The sequence below is a fragment of the Bufo gargarizans genome, chromosome 3 (genome assembly GCF_014858855.1).
Source record: "Bufo gargarizans isolate SCDJY-AF-19 chromosome 3, ASM1485885v1, whole genome shotgun sequence".
Taxonomy (NCBI): domain Eukaryota; kingdom Metazoa; phylum Chordata; class Amphibia; order Anura; family Bufonidae; genus Bufo; species Bufo gargarizans.
This window is the reverse complement of record NC_058082.1, coordinates 235,187,886-235,212,558: the sequence shown is the minus strand read 5'-3', so window position 1 is coordinate 235,212,558 and position 24,673 is coordinate 235,187,886. Positions and strand designations below refer to the sequence as shown.

The 24,673-nt window shown below is 41.9% G+C and overlaps 1 protein-coding gene across 5 annotated transcripts in view; it reads right to left on the bottom strand.

Moving 5' to 3' along the window:
• Nucleotides 1-6,564: 6,564 nt before the first annotated feature.
• DOCK9 (dedicator of cytokinesis 9) overlaps nt 6,565-24,673 on the bottom strand; it is a 236,034-nt gene continuing 217,925 nt past the window's right edge. For 4 of the 5 annotated variants that reach the window (XM_044284628.1, XM_044284630.1, XM_044284627.1 and 1 more), the window contains exons 46-53: nt 24,254-24,376; nt 22,807-22,920; nt 19,538-19,684; nt 17,596-17,806; nt 16,992-17,182; nt 15,988-16,088; nt 14,958-15,096; nt 6,565-7,832 (exon numbers count right to left, since the gene is read on the bottom strand). In XM_044284628.1, the coding sequence (XP_044140563.1) occupies nt 7,710-7,832; nt 14,958-15,096; nt 15,988-16,088; nt 16,992-17,182; nt 17,596-17,806; nt 19,538-19,684; nt 22,807-22,920; nt 24,254-24,376 (1,149 nt within the window). In that variant the 3' untranslated portion in view covers nt 6,565-7,709. Of the gene's footprint in view, nt 7,833-14,957; nt 15,097-15,987; nt 16,089-16,991; nt 17,183-17,595; nt 17,807-19,537; nt 19,685-21,442; nt 21,479-21,860; nt 21,867-22,806; nt 22,921-24,253; nt 24,377-24,673 lie in introns of all 5 variants that reach the window. The other variant, XM_044284631.1, reaches the window with a different exon arrangement.

The following is a 24,673-nucleotide window of genomic DNA, read 5'->3' as shown; positions in this document are numbered from 1 at the left end:
TGAGGTGAAAGGAAATCTTTGACCAAGGTTTATAGCCTAAAGACTCTGCAGTAAACATGTGCAAAGGGCTATATTGGAGTTTAGGTAACTTCAAAGTACTAATGTCATGATAAGACTCTGCAATCTTCCAATTCATATCAACTTTAAATTTTTAAAGTGTAACTGCCGTTTAATTTTTTTTTTTATATCCTAATCGTATAGTAGACCCTGCTGTATACATGCTTTTGTGCTTTATAATTTATTCTTTTTCAGTTTCACCTTATAACAACCAGAAATGTGTGCCACTTTTACATTGAGCAGCCTCTTCTCACAGCGTTATGTGCAGCCGTCTCTTCTCTGAAATAAACAAGAGACAGGAGAGGTGGAGCACAGGTCTGAGTGCCTGGGGAGAGCACTGGGAGGAGGAGCACAGCCCTGAGTGCCTGGGGAGAGCACAGGCCTGAGTGCCTGGGGAGAGCACTGGAAGGAGGAGCACAGGCCTGAGTGCCTGGGGAGAGCACTGGGAGGAGGAGCACAGCCCTGAGTGCCTGGGGAGAGCACTGGAAGGAGGAGCACAGCCCTGAGTGCCTGGGGAGAGGACTGGAAGGAGGAGCACAGCCCTGAGTGCCTGGGGAGAGCACAGCCCTGAGTGCCTGGGGAGAGCACTGGGAGGAGGAGCACGTGCCTGGGGAGAGTACTGGGAGGAGGAGCACGGGCCTGAGTGCCTGGGGAGAGCACTGGGAGGAGGAGCACGGGCCTGAGTGCCTGGGGAGAGCACTGGGAGGAGGAGCACGGGCCTGAGTGCCTGGGGAGAGTACTGGGAGGAGGAGCACGGGCCTGAGTGCCTGGGGAGAGTACTGGGAGGAGGAGCACAGCCCTAAGTACCTGGGCTCGGGCAGAAAGTGGAGGGGGGAGGGCTGCTTTGGATGGTGATATCTCCTGAATGGTAGCAGTTAGAAACATGCAACTGGTCTTGTTTGAAAACTGACATTCAAGGCAAGACTAGAATGGCAGCTAAAGTTCAAGCAACAGAGGAGAAATCACTGTTAAAAATTTAGTCGGGAATAACCGCAGGTAAAACCTGCTTTTACTTTCACTTTCAGCTGCACTCACAGCATCCGGATTTATATCAGTGATATCTTCCCCTGTACTAAACATATTGCTGTCATTCTGGTATTGTCTGAAAGCTTGGAATGTCAAAGCTGGTACCAAACCAGAGATATGAGCAGCTAAAGCAGCCCCCTCCCCTCCTTGTCAGTGTGGAGGAGAATGAGGGAGCAGCTGCAGAGTTGACAGGAGGAAAGATAGTAAAAAAATATATAGAAATATGGCATTATCATTGTAGTGACCCACATAATAAAATTACGTTATTTTTACAACAGAGTGAACGTCAAAAAATTCCTCAAAATAATGTAAAAATTTTTTTTTTTTTTAAATCTTCCCCCCTAAAAATAAAATAATAAAAGTTATTTAATACACTATATATAAACCCCAAAATTATTCCTAAAAAACCTAATGTGACTATTAAGGGGCTAAAACAAATGCTTACTGATTTCATGTAATTGCAGGGATTGTCTCTGGCTAGCCGTATGTGAGAGGATACACACTGCTCTGGGGTAGTGCGGGAGGTTATCTGCATTCTGATTGGTCTTGTCTGTCTCTGGTTAGCTGTATGTGAGAGGATATGCACTGCTCTGGGGTAGTTGGGGAAGTTATCTGCTTGCTGATTGGTCTTGTCTGTGTCTGGTTAGCTGTATGTGAGAGGATACACACTGTTCTGGGGTAGTGGGGGAGGTTATCTGCATTCTGATTTGTCTTGTCTGTCTGAAATAGGGTTCCTAAGGGCTGAATACAGACATCAGAAAGGTAAAATTAACAGAAAAATAAAGCTTCATGAATATCTTCCCTTCAGCATCACATATGTTAGGAATAAAATTTTTTGGAGTGAAATGGCAGTTACACTTTAATGCACTTGTTAAATGTAAAGACTACATAATATTAGGTAAAGAAGTCCCTGATTGAAGACGAAAATACATTGATAGTCTAAGGCTAGTTTCACACCTGTGGCTGTCCTCTCCAGCAGGGTTTTCTGGCATAGAATGCGTTGCAGCAGCTTTTTTCTGACCGATTTCTGGCACATTTGCCGGGTAGCGGCCAGATCTCTGCCAGATCCCCATTATAGTCGAATCTAGGAGAACTCCGGCAGGCTGTTCTATGCTGGAACAGCCTTAATGACAAGACAGCCGCAGATGTGAAAGTAGCCTAATATTGGAAGTACAGGGCCAATACAGGATTACCATAGCAGTACAGGCTACAGCCTTCCATGAATTCCTCTCATAATGTGGAGACCTTCATACTGCTTATGCTTGGGTGAAAGTGCTGTACGGATACTGCTTCTGACAATAATTCAATGGTCAATATTTTTGTAATGCGAAGAACAAAACTAATAGACTCTGAAGAAAAGAAGAACTCTTCAAAACCTGTAGACAATCATGAATTAAGATGTAGAACAACTAGCGGCTCACCAGGAGTCGAAACCAGGACTACGTGGGTGCTCTAGCTGGGGCTGGCTGCTGATCAAGACAGCAAAAAAAAAAAAAGATGAGAATCAAATATAAACTATATAGCTGGCACTATCTGACAATAGAATGTAACATTAGGATGAAGTTCTAGATCTACCAGCTACACAACTTTATCACAATATTACATCATATTTTCAGACAGTGAGTGCCAGCTATACATTTTATGTAGACAATCATAATGACTGTTCAACCATATAAATCTGTAATGTACTGTATATGTATTTCAATAATTTCCCTACTTCTGATTATGATACCTGGATCTTAGTTTTGCAACATTTTAAATTGTATATTCCTGGTTTACTTTTTTATTTCATTTCTCTTAGAACAGCGGTCCCCAATCGCCAGGCTGCGGCCCAGAACCGGGCCCTGGAAGATTGTTTGCCGGGCCACGGCGATCAGGGCAGTCTTTAATGCGGCATTATAGAAGCGCTCCATTAGTACAGGAGGACCAGGAAGCGGTGAAGGATCTGTACTCACCGCTTCCTGGTCCTCGGCTCGGCTATCGGCTGTGCAGGGCTGCGTACATCGTGAGGTCGCTCTGTGACCTCGCACTGTGCGCCGCAATACACAGCAGACAGCAGGATGAAGAGGATCGTGATGGCGACCAGGAGCAGGAGAGGTAAGGGCTGATGGATGGCTAAAGGTTGGGGGGTGGATCTGAAGCATTGGGGGTCTGATCTGAGGTCTGATTAACATTGGGGGTCTGATTGCTGGTCTGACCTGAGGTGTAATGAAAAATATTTTTTCCTATTGTTCTACTCTAAAACCTAGGTACGTCTTATAGGGCGAAAAATACGGTACAGTGCAGCAAAGACCCTAGTCAGTCTATATAGTAGTTATAAAGTGTTATACATTTTAATATGCACCTTGTGTTTTGTTATGCGCGTGAGAGTGTCAGTGCCGACTAGCACCCCCTAAGCCCTGCCCCCTCACCCGGTCCCTGGGAAAATGGTCTTGCATAAAACATGATCAATGTTGTTCATGGTATTACTGGCATTACATGGTATTATCTGTGGAACTACAGGATTATTCACTATCTCAAGAAAACCACTTTCCGTTAAAGGGGTTGTCCCATGAAAAATATTCTACATTTTTTAAAGTAGGACCTGAATTCTTTTGTAATTAGTCCTTCAACTGCCGGATCTAGTGTTTGAAGCTGTGACAGTTACAGGGATAGAGCTGCATAAGAAATGACCTGCCCCCTGAGAAAGGACACCACCCTAAGCTGTGATGAGCTGCCAGCCTGAGGAAAATCTAGCAGAGCAATGAATATATTTAGTTACAGTTGAAAAAAAGACATACGGTAAGTCCATGTTCAACCAAGGGATAGGTGGGGACGTGAATTTCAGAAAAAGAGGAGTGAGACTCAGATTTCTACACATTTTTATAAGCATTAATGTCATTTACTTTTAAGAATTCATCTAAGCCCTTTTTATTTTATTTCCTTCCCCCAAACCATCCCCCCAGTTAGTACTTTTCGTACCTTTTGTTATTTCACAAAATTGTATGTAAGCTCTTTTTAAAGCTGTTCACTGTTCCTGCTGTGACCATGACCTGAAGTACTGTAGACTATTCCAAGATTTACAGTTCTCACAGTGACACCTCTGGAGACGGAACTTAATTTTTTTCTCCAGTCGGAGGCAGTGCCCCCTTTACTAAAAATTAGGAACCGAGTTCTTTAAGAACTCTTGGGTGTAATCCCTCTTACCTTATGTAACTTAGCTTGGACCATATCTACAGTTAGCCAGTTGAGTATATTACTGGATGTACTAACAGTCCCAGCACCACTTATATCAGCTCCTTTCTCTTCTTTTGTATATACAGAGCTAAAATCCCCATTTAGTAACGCTACCATTTCCTTATCTTCAGTGACCACAAACCATTTTCTGTTATTTAGGGAACCTACCTGCTCTGACCTTGTTTTTTCAGCATTTACATAATTAGTTGGGGATTTGTTTTGATCTCTTTTGCCACCTAATTTTTTTTAACTCCTTTTTACAAATTTTTATTAAGCCCATTGTTAATTTCAAATGCTACAGCTAACCCCTCAGATTAATATTTTTTAAATGCCTTGTCATTTATTGCCCTTTTTACAATAGCTGTAAACCATGTGGGGTTTAATTTTCAGCCGTTTATACTTATTACCTCCAGGAATACATTTTGCAGTGTAGTTACCCAATGTGGATTTAAAGCTCTCCAATTTATCCTGAGTATTATTATGCAACAGTAGCTGCTGGCAGTCTATGCACGGAAATGCTGCCCTCAAACCATGGAAATTGGCATTTTTAAAATTCTGTGTTTTTGCTCTACCAGCCACAGTTTGCTTCTTATAGTTCAGGGGGAATATAATTATATTGTGGTCACTATTACCTAGTGTTTCACGAACATTAAAGGAAACCTGTCACCTTCAAAACACATATTAAACCGACCACAGTACCTTACAGTATCCCCCAGCGTGTTGCTAATCATGTTTTTCTTTTTCTCTATGTTTCTTCATACTTGTTAAAAACGCTGTTTTAATGTCGATTGGCGCTGTCTCCGAGTCAGGCTTGAAGTCAAGGGGGCAGCGGCCTCCTTGTTTCAAGTAAAGCTAAGCCCGTCCCTTACCTCTCCTCTCTACAATTAGATGGACATGCTTCCATTATGCCGGGATCGCGCTCTTCTAGCGCATGCGCGGTACGTTACAGCGTGACGCCGGGCGTGCAAACAAACTGTCCAGCGCAGCCGCAGTCAGCAAAATGCAAGCGGGTGAGTGAGGATTGCGCTGTAACAGGCAGCTTACCACACTGGGGGATACTGTAAGGTACTGTGGTCAGTTTAATATGCGTTTTGCAGGTGACAGGTTCCCTTTAACAATTCTGACAAGCTTTGCATTGTTAGAAATTACCAGATCCAACGGAGCATCGCCCCTGGTGTGATCTTCTACTAACGGGATCCTGCAGCAGGTTAAGAAATTTTCTCTCCTTTGCAGTAGAGGCAGGACCATAATCAGTCAATGTCTGGGAAGTTAAAATCTCCCATTATGACCACTGTGGTGCAACCCGCTCTATCAGGTTATACAACTGAACTTTTATCCCCTCTGTGATGTTAGGGGGTCTATAGCTTACACCAAGTATTATTTTTCCAGAGTGTATTTCCCTTTGCAATTCCACTAATAAGTTTTCAAAATCCTCACCAACAATTTCCTCCTTCACATCACTCCTCACATCGAGGCACACACCACAGCCTTTTCTAGTGACCCTGTCTTTACTAAAGAGTCTAAAACCCTGCAGCCCAGTCATGACACGATTCCAGCCAGTCTCAGCCACACCAACCACATCTAGGTGTTTCTCTTGCAGACTCCAGGCTCCCACATTTTGCTTGGTAGACTTCTGGCATTTGTGAATATACATTTTAAGTTATTTAAGTGCCAACATTCAGTTCCTGGAAAGTGAATATCTGTAATTTTTGGGGTACCTTGGTTTATATTTTTGGTTTCTAACAGGTGCATGAATGGGGAAGATCTCTGAATCCGTGTGAGGTACAGGGCTCTTTCTAGATTTGTCAAACAGAGATTGTCTGTACTATATGATGCCCGATTTTCTTTTATTGCATAACTTAAAGGGGTTATCCCACCCCTAAAATGCCTCCCCATACATCCGGGTCCCTCACATCCGGCATGGTAAGGAGGGGGTAAGCCAATAGCAGGCCCCGATGGGAATGGGCCTCCCTAGCATCATGGGTAACGCTAGGGAGGCATGTTCCCGTTGTGGCCTGATAGTGGCTACCCCCCCAACGCCGGAACTTTTCATCTGCAGGACGAGGAAATGCAGTGGCGGCCAAGCAGGCGTCAGAAGCGATGCGAGTATTGGGGAGCCAAGTACGTACAATCCTCTGTGAGGAGCCTGAACGTATGGGGAGGCATTCTAGAGGTTGGATAACACCTTATAATTAATAGGATAAAATGCAAAAAAGCCCGGAAAGAACAAATAAAAAAATAAAGAAAACCTCACAAACACAAAAATTAGCCATTTCCTTTAATACATATGTAGTACAGAATGTTAATTACAGCAGAACAGTGTTTCCAGTTAAATAAAATTAAAAACTTTTTATTCGCCCCCCCTCCCCCAATATAAAATTACCAAATTAATATTTTGAAAGAACAATATGATCAAAGCTTTAAATAACACCACCATTTACCACAGTAATCATAACCACCAATACATACTCTTTGCTTTGGCAAAAAAAAAAAGTCTTTGTTTTTAAACAGTGTATAAACCTAACATAGCAAAGACTGTATACATCTTTGTATTGCACTCATTTCTGTACAAGAATAAATTGTAAGGACAAAAATAGATAGCAGGTAAAATGAAGAAGCACAATATTTCTCACAATAAAAGTTTTCAGCCAAGAACATTAAAAAAATGCATAGAAAAGTAACACATTTATGTACAGAAAGAATGATCTGCATCAATTAACAATATGTACATTCCAACTAAGCAAGTAACACCTATGCAGGACGGAAGTGTAAATTTGTGCAGAGGTGAAGGGGTTCAGTTTCATGTGTAGTTTATAGCACGTTTGTTGGAAGATCACAGACAAAAATGGACAATCCGTAATACAAACGAGGAAACTGAATCCTTAGCAAACATTCATAAGTTCATAAAATCACCTACTTGTGTGAACAAAAAATTCCAGTCAGGCAAAAAGTAATGTTGGAAATAGTGTTTGTTTTTTAAAGGCAATTTAAAATGGAGCAGAAAAGAAAAGCGCACTGATTATCTTAAGACTGCAAAGTGTGCTTGGTCGCAAAGCTAAGATGTAAACTTTAGTGTAACATTTGTATTATACACTGTACATTCCTAGATATCTACTACCCAAGACCTACTGTGCTATTACTTGTGATTCGGCTTGTTCTGGAACAGTTCATCTATACAGCATCAAAAATATTCAATAAACTTTTTACTTCTCTTTAGTGTTGAAAATAGCTGATATTGCCAAAGGAGGAAAATAAAAGTCATTACGGCTCCTCCTACCACAACCATCAGTTTGGCCGGCTAAACCCCAGTGGTGATGGAAATGGTTGTCCATTTTTAGAGGACCATGGGCTCTGGAAGGCATCCTGAGTTAGCCATACATGAGGCATCGATGTGAAATGAAGGAGGACTTTCATGCAATGGATGAGGAGTTTGTCATTCCTTGGACGGTTGTGCTTGTAGGAGTTCCACTTATGGCATTAAAAATGTGAAGTGAATTCGGCATAACACTGATCTTCTCTTCTCCGCACCAAATCTACAGAGGCGAAAAAAAAAAAAAAAAAAAAGAATGGAAATCAATACTAAAGGAGGACCTCAACGCACAAAGAAATGTTGTTCATAGATAAAGTAGAAGATGCATGCCACAGGTTCTTCTTGTATCATCTTGCTGAAATTAAAATAAGTTTCCAGTTTACGGCCCATAAAGCTTAATCGCCATATAAAAAAAAAAAAGCTCTGCAGCTTTCAAATACACTTTCAACAGCTGTAGACCAACCAAGAGCTATTTCACTGGACTCCCCCATACACATACACGCTCGATTTGGCCGGTTGTGTATGTTTTTTGATAGAAAGAGAGAAGAAAACCTTGGCCAGACATTTCTGGTGATGACCTATCTCCCAGGAAAAGAAGATCATTGGTTGTAATTAAAAACTGAGATCATCTGTCGGAGGAGGGTCGGGAGCTCGAAAAAAGACACAGGGGCACATTTACTAATCCTCTAGATGGCGTAAACTTAGACAGGCCGTCTAGACATTCACCAAATTTATCACAGTGGCTTAGGCTGAATGATAAATATGGTGCAGTGATTTGACCAAATTTCACCAACTATTGGTTGGCTAATTTTTGCACCAGAATTGGGGCACAATTTTGTAACGGTTACATTAGACCATGCCCCCTTTTAAGATGAAACTACTCCTCTTTCTGTTGAACCACACCCCTTGTTGGGCTCTCTAAAACTGGATGCACAAATTCTGTCAAATTTTGGTGCAATTTATACCAGAATCTAGATGCAATCAAATTAGCAGATATGGTCCAATATGTTGTTGGCCAGTCCCATCAAAAATTGCGCATTTGGTCAACAATATTTTAATATGTCTGTAGAGACACTCTTAAAGGGGTATTCTCATCTGGGGAATTTATGGTATATAAACAGGCTACACACCTATTACACATGGAATACTCTATCAATATGTCATAAATGTGTCAGATGAACTTTAAACAAAAGTCTTTTGGAATAAAGTGCACCAAACTTATTATGAGGTGTGACACTTGGCACATCTTCATGCAGTCTTAAAGACAGAAAGTGAAAGACCTGCTATGAGGAGTGAAGTTGCACATTTTAGCACAAATATGGCTGGTTTCTCCAGCCAGTAAACTGGCAAAAAGCCATTGTTATGAATTCCGCCCTTTGTATTTTAAGTCTTCATCATTTCTAAGATCTCTGCTTGCTGATAGTGAAACGTTATTTATATGTTGAGATGAAAAACTTGCATTATTGTCTATCGCAACCAGATTTAAGCTTTCATTTGCCAGACCAATTTAGACAATCAAAGCTCTGTGGTAACTGGTCGCTTTTTTTCCAGTCAATTTTGATAAATGAGGTCAAGCTGCAGAACTTTTCAGTATACACCGATTAAAGCCTCCTGAACATCAATCTGAAAAGCCCTTTAATGGAGTTTTCGGGAAAGGTCATCAAAATCAGATCGGTGGGGGTCTGATACCCCACACCCCAATTGATCAGTTGCTACCTGCAGCCGGAGGTACCATTTGGAGAGGGCCAGAAGCACAGCTCCATTCCAAGTGTTGTGGCTATGTGGGGATGCTACATCTCTGCAACGTCTCATTTCATTGAGAGCTGGACTGCAGTGGTATTTCAAGTTCTGGCGCTTGAAGGTAAAAGCTAAATGGTTTGCTGGGTATCCTTAGGATAGGTCATCAATATAGTTAGATCGGAAAACCCCTTTAAGCCAAAAGTCATAGACTCATAAGTTTGCTAATATACTTGGTTTTCCAAATTCTGCACTTGGGGCCATAGTTGTAGGACGGATGCAATCACTAGAATTAGATACTCCATCTCCTGCCTCCTTCTTGGAAACTCAATTCTGCAAGCAAGAATATTGGCAAACTTGAGTTTTTACATGTGCTCAATTACTGCAGAATTGTACTAAAACATACAAACTCTTAAATAATATACCTTGATTGAACATAAGTGACATGATAACCTGGGCCCCTATGATACATGCAGTAATGTAACGACATATACATGCACAAGGGTTGGCATATACAGAACAGCCAGTTGTCATAGGCATCATGATTCTTGTGATATCCACACATTATTATTTTTTTTTAGAGGTAAATACCCTCCCAGGAATTACCATGATTACAGTATATGCAATTTGTCTGTTTGCTGGATACACATAAAATGCCTAGTTTTGGATCTTGAGAGCAATATCACACACAAAGCACTCATGAGTTATATATTTTGTAGACTACATGCTGGGGCGGTATTTCAGAAGTGTCACAACAAATGAATGGAGCAGAAACATGCAGAGATTAAAACAAAACCAACTAATATTACCATCCCATCTGCTCATGTGCGCACAAAAGGAAGAAGAAAAACAGCCAGTTACTCAATATATCAACCACGTAATCAGACATTCTCTGCTAATTACAGGATAACGTATCGGTGCTTCCAATTATCACACATGAATGTATTATACTTTCCCAGTCTACATTCTGTATGCTGCAATTGTGCTTATTATACGTCATCAGAAAGTTATCTAAAAAGCAATTTCTAGTGGATTTGTGTGACAGAGGAGATGAAAGAAGGCTGAGTTCACATCTCTGTCAAGGAGATCCAGCAGCATCCAGGGTTGCCGGATTCTCTACTTCACCGCCGGATCCCCGTTGACTGATGAGCTATGGTGGTGATCTGGCTGCTTTTCGGCATAAATGACGGGTTTTGGCCAGACACTGTTTAATGAAATATGTTTTTTTTATCTGGCTGACAATCGGATCGCCTTAACAGAGATGTAAACGAGGCCTAATCTGACATCTTGGGTAAGGGAATGGAAATTATAAGTTCTCTTAAAGAGAACCTGTCACCATGAAAATGCACCTAGTGATTGACAGCTAACTCTGCATGACTAAGCATACACGGAAAGCTGTCAAGCACTGACTAGGACCGTCCACATGACTCCTAAATAGTGTTGAGCAAAGTGAGCTTTGGATGCTTCATCCGAAGTTGCTTGAGTCTAAACTTTGGAATAATACTGTATGGACATTCGTCTCCATACAGTATTAGACTGTATGGGCTCCGATGAGCTGAAGTTAGTTATTCACGAAGCACGAAGTCGCGTGTGACTTAGATGAATGACTTCAGTAGTTGATTTTAAAGTGAAAAACCACTTTAAAACCGAGCTTGGCTTAGGTTCCGACTAATACCTCAGAACTGAAGCAAAGTTTGGTTTCAAGTGTTAAAATGGTTTTGCACTTTAAAAATCAACTACCGAAGTTATTCAATGAAGTCAACAACTTACTTCAGCTCATCGAAGCCCATACATTCTAATAGTGTCGGGAGATCTGCTTTGCTCAACACTACTAAACATAAGAGCAGAAAATGTAAAGGGGTTTTCCAAGACTTTTATACTGATAACCTATCCAGTGGATAAATCATCAGTATCTGATCTTGGGGGTCAGACACCGGGGATCCTCACCGATCAGCAGTTTCAGAAGGCACCAGAGCTCCTGTGAGCGCCATGGCCTTCTCGCAGCTTACTAAGCACATTGAATAGTGGCTATGGTTGGTATTGTAGCTTAGCCCTATTCACTCCTATAGGTCTGAGCTGCGCCTAGGCCATGTGACCAATGAACATGGCATTACATGGTGTAGGCTAAGTTGTGAGAAAGCTGCGGTGCTGCCAGCTCTGGTGTCTTCTTAAACAGCTGATCAGTCGGGATCCTGGGTGTCCTACCCCCACCTATCAGATACTGGCGAAAGTCTCGGCTATACCCCTTTAAATGTATATATTACAAGTTTTGCTGAATCTTTTCCCACCAAACTATATATCAATCTGCTTAACTCATTCTGCTGTAGGACATGCTGCCTGCAGATTGCATTGTATTTTTATGGTGACAGGTTCCTTTTAAGCAGACTATAGATTACTTCAGCTATTAACAGGACCGAATCTGCAGACAATTTCATATCTATAGGGTCCGCACAACTGTCTCCTGATGGAGGAAATCATGACCATAGAGTCTGGATGTTAACATGTCCAAACCTATGCTTCCAAAGTGATAAGTGGGGCCATAGGGGTCCAGCAGCCATTTATTTTCCTTTAGACTTGATTGTTTAGTCAAGCCGAAAGGGCATGTTAATCTGTAGCGTGCAGGATGACGGTGATGTGAAAAATCAGAAATAATGATGAAAAATATTAATTTTTATTATACTTGCCAACCCTGCACCCTCCCCTCTTCCCTGTTATCGTAGTTCTTTTCTATGATCACATCCCTTTTAATAGAACAAAAATTCTATTAAGACTAGCGTTTCAGTTTTACAAAATGTGCAAAATCTATTAAGAGGTGCATCTCTTAAAGGGCTTGTTTCAAGTTTTAAAGGTCTCCTATCCACATCAATGGAGATTCAACCACTAAGAGCTGCACCGATCCTGAGAACGTAGGTCCCATCTTTGCGTCCTCATGGAGTGGCAGGCCAACCGTGAGCTCTGCTGCTCCATTCATCAGAGATAACAGAGTACAATGCTCATCTATTCCCCGTAGTCCCATAAAGAATGGAGCAGCAGGGACCGTGGGACTCTTGTCCTCAGGGTTGTGGCGATCCCAGTATTTGGACCCCAGCAACAAGTTAGTTATTTCACTATCCTGTTGAAAAAGGGAAAACTTTACTACTTGACACAACCACTTTAACCCCTTAAGGACTCCCGCCATACATGTACAGCGCTGGTGGACGTGACAAAGACCAGCGCCATACATGTACCATGGGCTGATCGGGTGGGTTCAGGAGTTGTGCCCGCCCGATCAGCGGCACGGACCCGGCAGTCACTGACAGGCGAGCCCCTGCTGCATATGCTGGCATTGGTGAAGCTGACCGTAGCATGCAGAGGGTTTGCGGAGGGTACGCGTGCCCTCCGCATCTCCATCGGGTCCCCGCTGTGCAGTGGCTTGCCTTCAATGGAAGTTTGTGAGATCCAGCCCTTAGGCTGGGTCTCACAGGCAGCCTGTCAGCATAAAGGCCGACAGCCAATTCATTACAATACAGGTTGTATTGTAATGCATTGCAGAGGGGATCAGACCCCAGAAGTTGAAGTCCCAGAGTGGGACAAAAATGAAAAAGTAAAAATATTTTTTTTTTAAACAGTTTTTCATAATAGAAAATAATAATAAAGTTTCAAGTAAAAAAATAGCCCCTTTCCTAAAATAAAACACATAAAACCATAACAAAAAATAAATAAAAGTAGACTTATTAGGTATTTCCATGTCCGTAACAACCAGGTCTATTAAAATATCACATGACCTAACCCCTCAGGTGAACCGTGACTGTAAAAAAAAAAAAAAAAATGAATACTGTGACAAAAAAGCTATTTTTTGTCACCTTACATCACAAAAAGTGTATTACCAAGCGATGAAAAAGTCGTACGCACCCAATTTGCACCACTTTTTAGACAGATTTTTGGCTCAGACACATTAATAAATCTGAGTCACTGTATTTAAAAGTTTGTGCAGAAATTTAAGGGACTGTTCCACAACAACTTATCCCTTATCCACAAGACTGCTGGAGCCCCTGTCAATCACTAGTATGAGGGCCCATGTTTACTGTGGGACTGAAGGAGACAATCACCTGCTTGTACTCGCTATCTCCAGAAATCCCTAGAGTTGAATGGAACAGTGGACATGCATGCAGTGGACACTTATCCCTGTGGATAGGGGATAAGTTGTTGTTAAGAGACATCCCCTTTAGGGTCCATTCACACGCCCGCAAATGTTTTGCGGTCTGCAAATTGCAGATCCGCAAAGCACGGACATCAGCCATGTGCGTTCCACATTTTGCAGACCGCACATTTCCGGCACTTTAAATAGAAATGCCTTTTTTATGTCCATGTTTGCGGACAAGAATAGGACATGTTCCATTTTTTTTACGGAACGGAAGTGTGGATGCGGACAGCACATGTGTGCTGTCTGCATCTTTTGCGGCCCCATTGAAACAGAATGGGTCAGGATCTGTTCCGCAACGCGGAACGGATCTGGACCCATTTTGCAGACGTGTGAATGGACCCTTAATGTCCAGATCATACAGTCTATATAGATTGGCAATGTCCAAAGGTACTAGTCTGGATGCTGATTGTTTTGACATGAGCTATTTTTAAAGGGCTTGTCCCACAATGCAAACTTACCACCTATACACAGGACAGGGGGATAAGTATCCAGTTGATGGAGAGATGACTAAAATGAGGAGTATTGGTCCCAAATGAATGAAATGGCAGTTGTGCATGCATACTGTAATACCAATCACACTCTGTGGTACAGATGGAAAAAGCACCGTTTTTTAGAGAGTGAATGGTGTGGCAATGCACAAGCTCAACCTGCCGCTCCATTCATTCGGGGGAACAGTACTCCCATTCTACTGCTCAGTGTGGGTCCCGTTGGTTGCACCACCACCGATCAGATAACATACTTACTCCCTACCCTGTAGATAAGGGATAAGTTAGCATTGTGATACAACCCCTTTAAGGCTGGGGTCAACTAATTATTTACAAATTCCATGCAGGTGAATGACATAAATTATCACTAAAGATTGTATTACTAAGCTTGCATGCACTGGGGTAGATTTACTAAGCTAAATGCTCCAGACTTAAAGGGGTTGTCCAGCTGTTATTATTGAGGACCTATTGTCTGGATAGGCCATTAATATCTGATCAGCAGGGACCCAACACCCCCACCGATCAGATGTGATGAGGAGGCGGCGCTCCATTCGAGCGCTGCTTCCTGGTCTTCACACTACGCCTTGTCTCCTGTTTAGAGGTGGTGTAGTGTAATTACAAGCACTTGCATGGAGCGAGTACTTGTATTATACTGCACTTCCGAGACAAAGTGCAGCATAATGGAGAGATGCCGCCTCCTCACACAGCTGATCGCCAGAGGTGCTGGGAGTCAGACCCCCACGATCAGATATTTATGACCTATCCTGACCATGGGTCTTCAATATCAACGCTGGACAACCCCTTTAATTATTGCCAAAAACTGGCATACATGCTTTGAAAACACATTTACTATGTTTTAGACATTTTTTAGGCATTCTAAAGTATGGCTGCAGAACTCGAGGCTATAAGTGAATGCATGGAGTGGTGCTCTTTCTATACGTACCTGTTCATGCATTATTTCAGAAAGTTCTTTGACCATCTCTCTGTAGTTAGCCTTCATTTCTTCCTGGTACTCAAACTGATTTTCTTTTATCAGTCTTTCATTCACACACAAGGCCTGGCCGCACGCTTCAACAAATTGTCTATGAAAAATATACAAAGCAATGAATACAAGTTTAAACCAGATCATTTACCATGTGCACAATTTACAAGCTCCATGCAGATGATGCCTGGGCCCGATTCAAACCCAGAACCTATGTGCTATATACATTTTTACCCGTTAAGGGTGGGTTCACATCACGTTTTATGCCTCCGTTTGATGTGTACGTTCTTGCCTCCTGAACGGTCTGGTAAAAAACCTTCTATATATATATTATAACGGAAATCTATGGTGAACAGATGCCACTGTATCACATCAGTCTGAGGCATCCGTTTAACGTATACGTTTTTTGTATGAGTTAAAAGGATGGAAAAAACGTGATGTGAACCTAACCTAAGACATTGTGTTGCTCATAATTTTAAGAAGACAGTACACTTTTGGACTTCACACAGTGTTGTTTCTTGCATCTAGAGATAAGTAATGACACAACACTGTGGGAAAACTAAATCCTCCTCTAGTCAAACCCAAATTACTCTGCCACTGATCCAGAAAGATATTATGTGACCGATGCAGCTTTTTATATTTATGCTACATTAAAGGGGTTATCCCACGAAAATTCGAGCGGTATAGTGCCACGTGTTTGTTATTTTCCTTATTTCTCTGTCCGCCTTGCTGAGTTCCATCCCCCAATTGTCACCAGTCATATCATTAGTTAGAAGCTGTGACGGTTACAGGGAGAGGGCTGCAGTCCCCTACACAACCCCTGAAAAAAAACATGCCCCGTGAGAAAGGACACCCCCTCCGAGCGGACAACCTGAAGAGAATGGGGAGATCTCTGGATCCAAGTGGGCGCTTTGTTACAAAGACATTGTCATGTACTATATGAGGTCATTTGATATGAACCCATTTAATAAATATTGTCATTACGTTTTACCTAAAAACTTCTTTTAACAGTTTAATCTTGTTGTCTGCATATTTCTTTGTATTTGTATCATCTAAAAAGGCTCTTGCATACGCTAAGGGTCCAGCATTGACCTACAGAAAACAAAGAAATGTAAATTATGTACATAAGGGCCAGAAACTACACAGAGGCAACAATTCAGATTGAAGTGATTTACAAAGCAATCTAAAACAAAATCATCAACTGTCCCGGAACATTTTCAGCAATGTGTCATACCTGTCACACATATCACATTTGTTATTGTATCCACCACTACATTCATATTCAACCAGGATCCACCAATACTGATAAAGCTACGACGCACAAAAAAATACTGTAGTTGACCATGTAATACACAAAATGCACCAGAATAACGCTGTTCTTTGTGGTGGTCCTTGGCCGTGGCTTATATCGAAGAGGTTCATAGTGGAGGACCAGGTATATGATGTCCTTACTCCCTAGCAGAGCATACAGACAAGGCTATTCATGCAGTTTGAAGGCACTTTAAACATTATTAGGTAACAGTAGGAAGCAGCCAGACACCTCTGACAGCGATTTAGCATCCTGAAATCAAAGGGATGGGGAGCTGAAATCCAACTTGCCCTATTCTTATATCTTCTGACATTTGCCATCAGGGGAGAGTTGGGAGTAGCGTCGGACTGAGGTCCCTTGGATCCACCAGAGGAAATGATTCTGAGGGCTCTGTGTATATAGGACCTTAAGGGCCCGGTTTTATTAGGGGTCGATTATTGTCAGAGCTTGGGCCCACTAGATGATCCTCTGGTACTCAGGTGGGCCAGTCCGACCCTGATTGAAGGGGCCCTATAAACATTGGATGGTTGGCTGACCCCAAGGAAATCAAATGTATGCCGTCAGCAGATCGCAGGTGTCATTTATCCAAAGAATAACCAGATGGGATTGCATGTATTATATGCTGCACTATGGGCACTGTTTTACCCATTAAAAAAAACTATACAAGCTGTCCCACCACAACTCACCTGTACACTGACACTACCCTGTAGTTTTAGTTGTAACTTGATCATGTCCACGTCTGTGGAAGAGCAGAGCTGGCGGAGTTCAGCGACTTTCTTACTCATCTCATCAATGGCGACCTCTATGGGGTTGAGATCTGTGTGTTGCTGATACATTACAGGAATCCGTTTCTTGACATATGGGAAGCAATGTAAAGCTGCACAGACAGAAGCAAGATCATATTATATAAGCTTCAGGTCTAAAGAAATTAATCACTGAAGAAACTAGTAGAAAGGTCACAAATTTCATTATGAAATGGAATTTGGCAAATGAAATAACAGGAATACTGTGAGATACACAAATGTGATGAGGAAATTACTGTAGAATATAATTATATATACACACACACACACACACAGTATACTGTACTCTGATAGCACTGATACTCTTGCACTTAGAAAGCAGTTGAACGCGTTCTACTATAGAAAACATAGATCTGCGAGGTGGATCACAGGGAACTCCACTTTAATGCAGAAATATATATAATTTGGCTGTCCATTAGCTTAGAGTTTTGTGCTCGGTTTACAGTTCTGGACTTACAAATATTAGAAGAAACTATAAGACATTTACCGGTAAGGATTGTGCGCCGCTTCCACTGCTCCTCCACACCTCCTTGTCTTTTTCCGGAAAGGGTAAATGGCATCTCAAACACAAAACGACGGATATTGTGAGTCTTCTCAAACTCAGTTTTTCTATCCTGCAGCTCTTTATCTTCAAAGTAAGGTGTGACATGTGTAACCTGGATGTAGGCGTATTTGGAGTCCAGATCTTTTGGGTTTACCTTCATAAAACACAGAGAGTTTTTCTTTTTAACATGATAATTAAGATCTGTTAAATGTGATTCTGTGCAACGATTTTCAATGGCACACAAGTAGATCACTATGCTATCTGCATACAGGCCGTATGGGTTATGATTTAAAACAGGGATGCTCAACCGGCAGTCCTCCAGCTGTTGCAAAATTACAACTCCCAGCAGGTTGGGCATCTCTGCTTTAAAACATTTTCATCATCTGACTACATGCCTATTTGGTGCAAATGGCAACCCAGATTTCTACTTTCTTTGTCAATTTAAAGTGGACCTCCAAGTCTGACAAAGTAGCACCTGCCATTCCAAGAACGGATTCCTCAGATTACCCAAACACAGCAGGTAATTTGAGCAGTGCTGTGCCATGTTGAGGACAAGCAGAGGTGCCAAGGAACTGGCGGCATAATGTATGAACAGGAGGGCACCAGGTAACTTTACTAAGCATTCTCTGGATAATGTTACATTTATATGTTGGACTGGAGAATCACATCAATCTTTAGTTTGTGAATGTTCAACCAATAGTTATTACTTTTTATCATGAATGTTGTTTCAGCAGAGGTAAGCGACCGCTCCTGGGCCTTACCACCTTGTCCACCCAACCACATCGGAAATGAGGATGATAAGAAAATGCTGTAATGACATCTTCTAAATGTACAATAACAGTAATTCTGGACGGTGCTGTCTCAATATGAAATAAATATATCTTGTGATGTGCATAGAATTATATAGTAAATTGGGAATTTCTCAGTGGTTAGGAGGAGGGCCCCAGCTTTATGCAGAACACAAACTTAATTTAATGAAAGAAATTGGTTTTAAGAGTATAGAGGGTAAGCTTTGCCTCCAGCATGGGCATTAGATGTCAATAAAACTAAGGGTAACTGCACTCAATGTCGATCATGTGTTTTTTCCACACGGATTTTAGTGCAAAAAAACCAGAGCATAGAGTACCTGAAAATGTGAATAAGATGTGCCAAGTCTCAAGTACACTGTTTTGTTTCCGTGCACAAAATGACCCTGCTGAGCATGTCAACAGTTTGTGTGGCTTTCTGCAATGTAGACTTTGAGATCGAGGCAAAACCTCATCCATAAGTAACACATGCCGATTTTGGTGGGGACTTGACGCAGAAACACTGAGAAATCCGCGCTAAGGCTGGGTTCAGACCCGAGCGTTTTATAGCGCGTTCCTACGCGCTGTAAAACGCTCAACAGGCAAGAACCAATGATTCCCTATGGGAATGGTTCTCACCTGAGCGTTTTACAGCGCGTACGATCGCGCTGTAAAACGACAGACGCCCCAAGAAGTACAGGAGCTTCTTTGGGGCGTCTTGTCGCTCGTTCCCGTACATACACCTCCGGGAACACGCAACAATGGGCGTTCGCTTGTTCCAGAGCCGCGATTGTAAACGCTCATACAATCGCGCATACAGAGCGCTCCATCCCGTACGCTCGGGTCTGAACCCAGCCTAAAATCTGTGCAGAATTTCTTTCTAAAGCTCTTACAGAGGGATAGATCAGTATAAAATCAGCCCATTATATTTACCAAATTTCATTCTAAAAGCACTTATTTGATAGGTTGGATCTACATTTCAAAACACCACTCTACACATATAACAATATGAACCAATAAAATAAGTATCCACAAATTATTTACATTTGACATGTCTATTAGTAAAAAGTACAACTTTTTCTGGAGTCACCTGCCCATACCTTTCCAGAATCTTGTATCATTTTCACATTTTCAGCACCAAATTTGTCAGAGTACAACTTAAGCAGTCGTTGGGAGATTTCTGAAAGTGGAGTGAGCTTAGGTTCTTTGTAGATGTATTCCTTCCCATCCTCTTCTTCAAAGAATCCCTGAGACACATAATTGTGTTAATCCAGCTGTCTGTTAAACAAAAAGCTCAAACAACTACAACCCACAGTGGATAAACTTAACACTGATATGAAAAATTGTATCACGCGTAAATCAAGAAAAAAAAAAATGCACTCTTCATGTGATTGAAATCACATGATCATGGAGTAAAGTAAATAAGGAGAAAGACATATTCTACAAGTGAAACAGAAATGTGAAACAGGGTAATGGTCATACTTTAACCACCGATCCAGGCGTTAATCCCTTGCATCTTTATTTTAAAAAATGTAACCTGTGCCATTGTTAAAAAGCTGAGAAGAATGGAAGCATATGACTTTCATCAGCAACCTTTTAGTTTATAAAAAACAAACAAAAAAACTTCTAAAACTGTGAGTATGTCACACTGAAGGCTCAGTCGGTTCCTCTCCCATACTTTTGACTGCAGCCCTGATTGCTTAGATTGGCTGTGTATAATTACAAGACCTTCAAGAAGCTAGAGTTTTCCAGGCTATTAAGTTTGATGACCTATCTTCAGAATAGGTCATCAGTATCAGATCGGCGGCACCCCTGCTGATCAGCTGTATGAAGAGAAGGCACACGTCTCCTGTCTCTTCCTGCTTGCCATAGACATAGCAGCGGCGAGCAGGAAGAGAAACAGAACACGGCCCGCGCGCATGGTGCGTGGCTTCTCTTCATACAGCTGATCGGCGAGGGTCCTGACGATAGGTCATCAACATTAAAAGCCTGAAAAACCCTTTTAATAGACGATTTACGTTGCTTCTAAGATAGGATCATTACTGGACACTATAAGCAACTGAACTGCCACTAAGGAAAAAGATGAACATTTGCCACCGAGGCAAAAGGAGTGTTAGGCTACTTTCACACCTGCGTTCAGGTGTCCGCTCGTGAGCTCCGTTTGAAGGGGCTCACAAGCGGCCCTGAACGCAGCCGTCTGGCCCTAATGCATTCTCAGTGGAGGCGGATCCACTGAGAATGCATCCGTCTGCCAGCGCTCAGCCTCCGCTCCGCTCAGTGAGCGGACACCAGAACGCTGCAAGCAGCGTTCGGGTGTCCGCCTGGCCGTGCGGAGGCGAGCGGATCCGTTCCGACTTATAATGGAAGTCAATGGGGACGGATCCGCTTGAAGATGACACCATATGGCTCAATCTTCAAGCGGATCCGTCCCCCATTGACTTTCAATGTAAAGTCTGAACGGATCCGCTCAGGCTACTTTCACACTTAGAAAATTTTCTAAGTTATAATGCAGACGGATCCGTTCTGAACGGAGATACCGTCTGCATTAATATGAGCGGATCCGTTCAGAACGGATCCGATCGAACGCTAGTGTGAAAGTAGCCTTAGACAGCACACATGTTGTTTCCATTATGGAAAGTATATTTCACTGTGGCCGGCAGCAAGTGAAAATAATTTTTATAGGAAAATTTAATTATCATCCCTTTTGGTTTAAATTTGCTTTTACTACTCTTCATCACCCAGCCTTCTGTCCACTGCATGGTCTACTGAGAATGAGAGTGGTCAGAGAACGTTGCATTTACAATGGACGCCACTGGACACTAGTGTAAAGGATTAACTCGAACCGGAAAGAAAAATAAAAAACTCCTAATAATGGAAGGAGGCAAACAGAACAATGTGGTGGAAGAGAATGAAATGCTAAGCTAATCATAAAAAAACCACATCAAACCAAAACCTTTCATATAGGGTGTTGCCACTGTGTGCCTACGTGACAACACTGAATTTACCTCCACGTCTGTCTCACTGTCTGTAAACTGGTATTGCTATAAAATTGCAAAAGAGGGATAAACAGAATAAAATGAAAAATTGCCTGCAGTGAAGCTGCACAAATATTTCCCCAAAACAGTTTTACAAACGGTCTGGATGAGAAGCTTCCGTGGATGAAGCCGTGCGCAGTCTACCGACTTGCTGTGTGACTCGCCAACACCAAATGCCTGACACACAACGGCCAGACATCTGTACAGGGCATGCATTAATAACAGATACAAGAAATGTGTGACTTCCAGCGGTGCAGATGAGACATGGAAACATTGCGACCTGAAAGTGGCACGAGATGTAAATGTTGCCAAATTTATTCTAGCAAACCACACAGACGCATAAATTAGACCTACTAAAAACGTGTCAACCAAGCCTGAAGTAACTTACCGCAGCCTTGAGAGAGACAAATATAATATAAAAGAAACACAAAAAAGTCAATATTTTTAGATACATTGTACTGTGTGCTTAGAATTATCATCAATAAGAAGAACGCCACTCAAATGTCTTTCTTTGCCCTCCTTCCTCAGCCCAGCCAGTAGAACCAAAGACCAGATAAGTAGGAATAGAAGTTGTCAAGAACCTGGCATCCTCTAGATCCCAGTAGATCATGGTAGGGTACACTAAAACTTTCTATTCCAAGCTCAGTTTGCTCTACACTCCAGACCAATATGACCATGGTCTTGCACTGCCTTGAACTATGTGGTTGTGCCCATGTAACTGTGACTGGCTCAGATCAATGACATGCACAGTGTGCTGCCAGCCTCAATGGTTCAGTGGTATCTTACACCAAACTGGGGCATATATAAGCATCCACAACCAGGGCCCGATAGGGAATATAAAGTGGGGAAAGTGGGGAATAAAAAAAAAAAAAAAAAGCTGTAGCACAGTACAAAATACTACCCCAGCAGAATCAAATACACAGTGCAGCACAAAATACTGCCGCAGCATTCAACTCTAACACTGTCCTGGGATGGCAATACAGTTCAAAGCAAGAGTGCACTTTCGCCACTGAGTAGCAGATCCTCCTAGCATTAAGATCGTTATGTACCCGACTGGCAGCCTGAGGAGGGCTTGAGCTGGGGAATTTACCTGTTGGGTCTATGGCCAGTCTACCCATGTCCACAACCATTATTATTTTTTATTATTTGTATTTCTGGGCTTAAAAAACAATTGAGGTTCAATAAAGAAATAGTGGAGCTGCACATTCAGTGAATTTTACAATCTCAATTGAATTTTGTCTGGAAATGTATCTAACATGAGAAGGAGATTGAGTGGAGAATTTTTTAATAAAGGCAACGATTCTCACAAACTATGTCAATTTCAGTAATCTTACTTGTCCGAAGAAGGCCACTCTAAAGTAGGTTCCCAGAAGCCTCTTGCCTGTGTGCATCACCTCGGTAACCTTGCTGTAGGCGCGATGCAGAGTGTCATACAAATGAGCAAGTCTCTACAAAACCAACCAAGAAAATAGAATATGTCAGTTCTGCAGGTAAATCAAAGTGCTGGGACACTCCAGCGGCGCTTCTGATAAGCCATGGTTAATGTACTGCCTTCTTGAGGGTACGATCACATGGGACAGATATGCAGTTGTGGATTGTGCAGTTGTACCCCATTCAAGTGAATGGGATTGAGTGCGATACAAAGCACAGCCGCTATACTATGTACGCTGCAAGAAGGCAACAGCCTTCACAGGAGCGCAGTACAGAGGTACAGATTGGCAGGGGCCCCGGGTGTCCCACCAATCAGATATATGATGACCTATTCCAAGAACAGTTAATCAGTGTAAAAAAAATCTCGGAAAACCCTTTTAATAGCAAGTATGTTACAAAAAAAAAAAAATGCATTTACTGTAATATTTTTTGCCCTGTTTTTTTTTTTTTTTTTGTAACGAACATTAAATTCAGCTCTAGCAAAACGGAAGGTCTGTAGTTGTAATTCTTCTGACTGCTATACAGAAGGTCTCAGGTTCAAATCCCAATAAAGACCCATTAAATAATTTCTTTAGTAAAAAGGCTATGTGCAGGGAGAGGGCCGCTCCCCAACCCATATCCAGCAGGCCTTCATTAATATTCACTGCACTGCCCACTAGCTGCGCCGAGCCCCTGACTGCAGTACTGCCAGTACTGCACTGATGACAACCCTGCCTAGTGTTATTTATTAGAGGAATCTTTAGGCCTGTGAGTTTGTGACTATTTTATCTACAGGGGGAGGAAGACAGGAGAAAAGGTTAGCAACAGGTGACTGCAATGCACTCCTGGGATATGCAGGTGCTTAATGATCACATGTGATGAGCAGCTCCCAGCCCACAGAAAGTTTAATGGCCAGTGCTGCAGGGAGGTGAGTAAAGAAGCCAAAGAATAATTGTGAAAAGGACACTGGAGATCAGTATTTTGAACTTTGATATAGTAAAAACACTGGTGTGCATTTAATATAATTTGTGTGATAACATGATATATGGCATCCTAATACAGTTACACTAGTGGTCACAGGACATCATCACACTGATGTTCTTAATTAGAACTGTCTGTCGTAGTGATTGGTTCTGGTACACCGTATGGTGTAGTGATAAATGATAATAACAGATCTGACAAAAACAGCTTGCTGGCAGTTTGTAAGGAAGAAAATTTAGCTTTTCTTCCATACTACTGAATAATGAGCTGAAAAGTAAGTGAAAGTATTAAAAAGGAGTACCAATGGTAAATTGACAGATTTTGATTTTGTTTTAAAATGGTGTTTTACTTATTATAATTTGGATACACACAGAATTTCTATAAAAGTACCTCAAAATCTCTGCGCTTTTCATAGATAGGAATGATGAGTTTGTAAATGTCTGCAATCAATTCATAACGCTCTGCTTTCCACAGGCCATCTGCACACTGCTCGAGGAGTTCCATTAGAACATCCTAGAAGAAAGGAACAAGTACAAATATTACTCATAATCATATAGTTATAAAGTAACAGCACTAGTAAACTTTGTAATAAAGAAACTATTGCCTTCAATGATCAGCAAATCAAAGGTGCCGAGCCATGCTAGGATGCCAAGATGCATCTGGAATAACAGGGAAGTAAAGGAGGTGCTCCAGAAATTGTTGTGGCCCCCCTTCTTTCTGCTGATCAGTGATAGTCTCATGGATAGGCTAGGCCAGTGATGGGCAAACTGCGGCTCTCCAGCTGTTGTAAAACTACAAATCCCATCATGC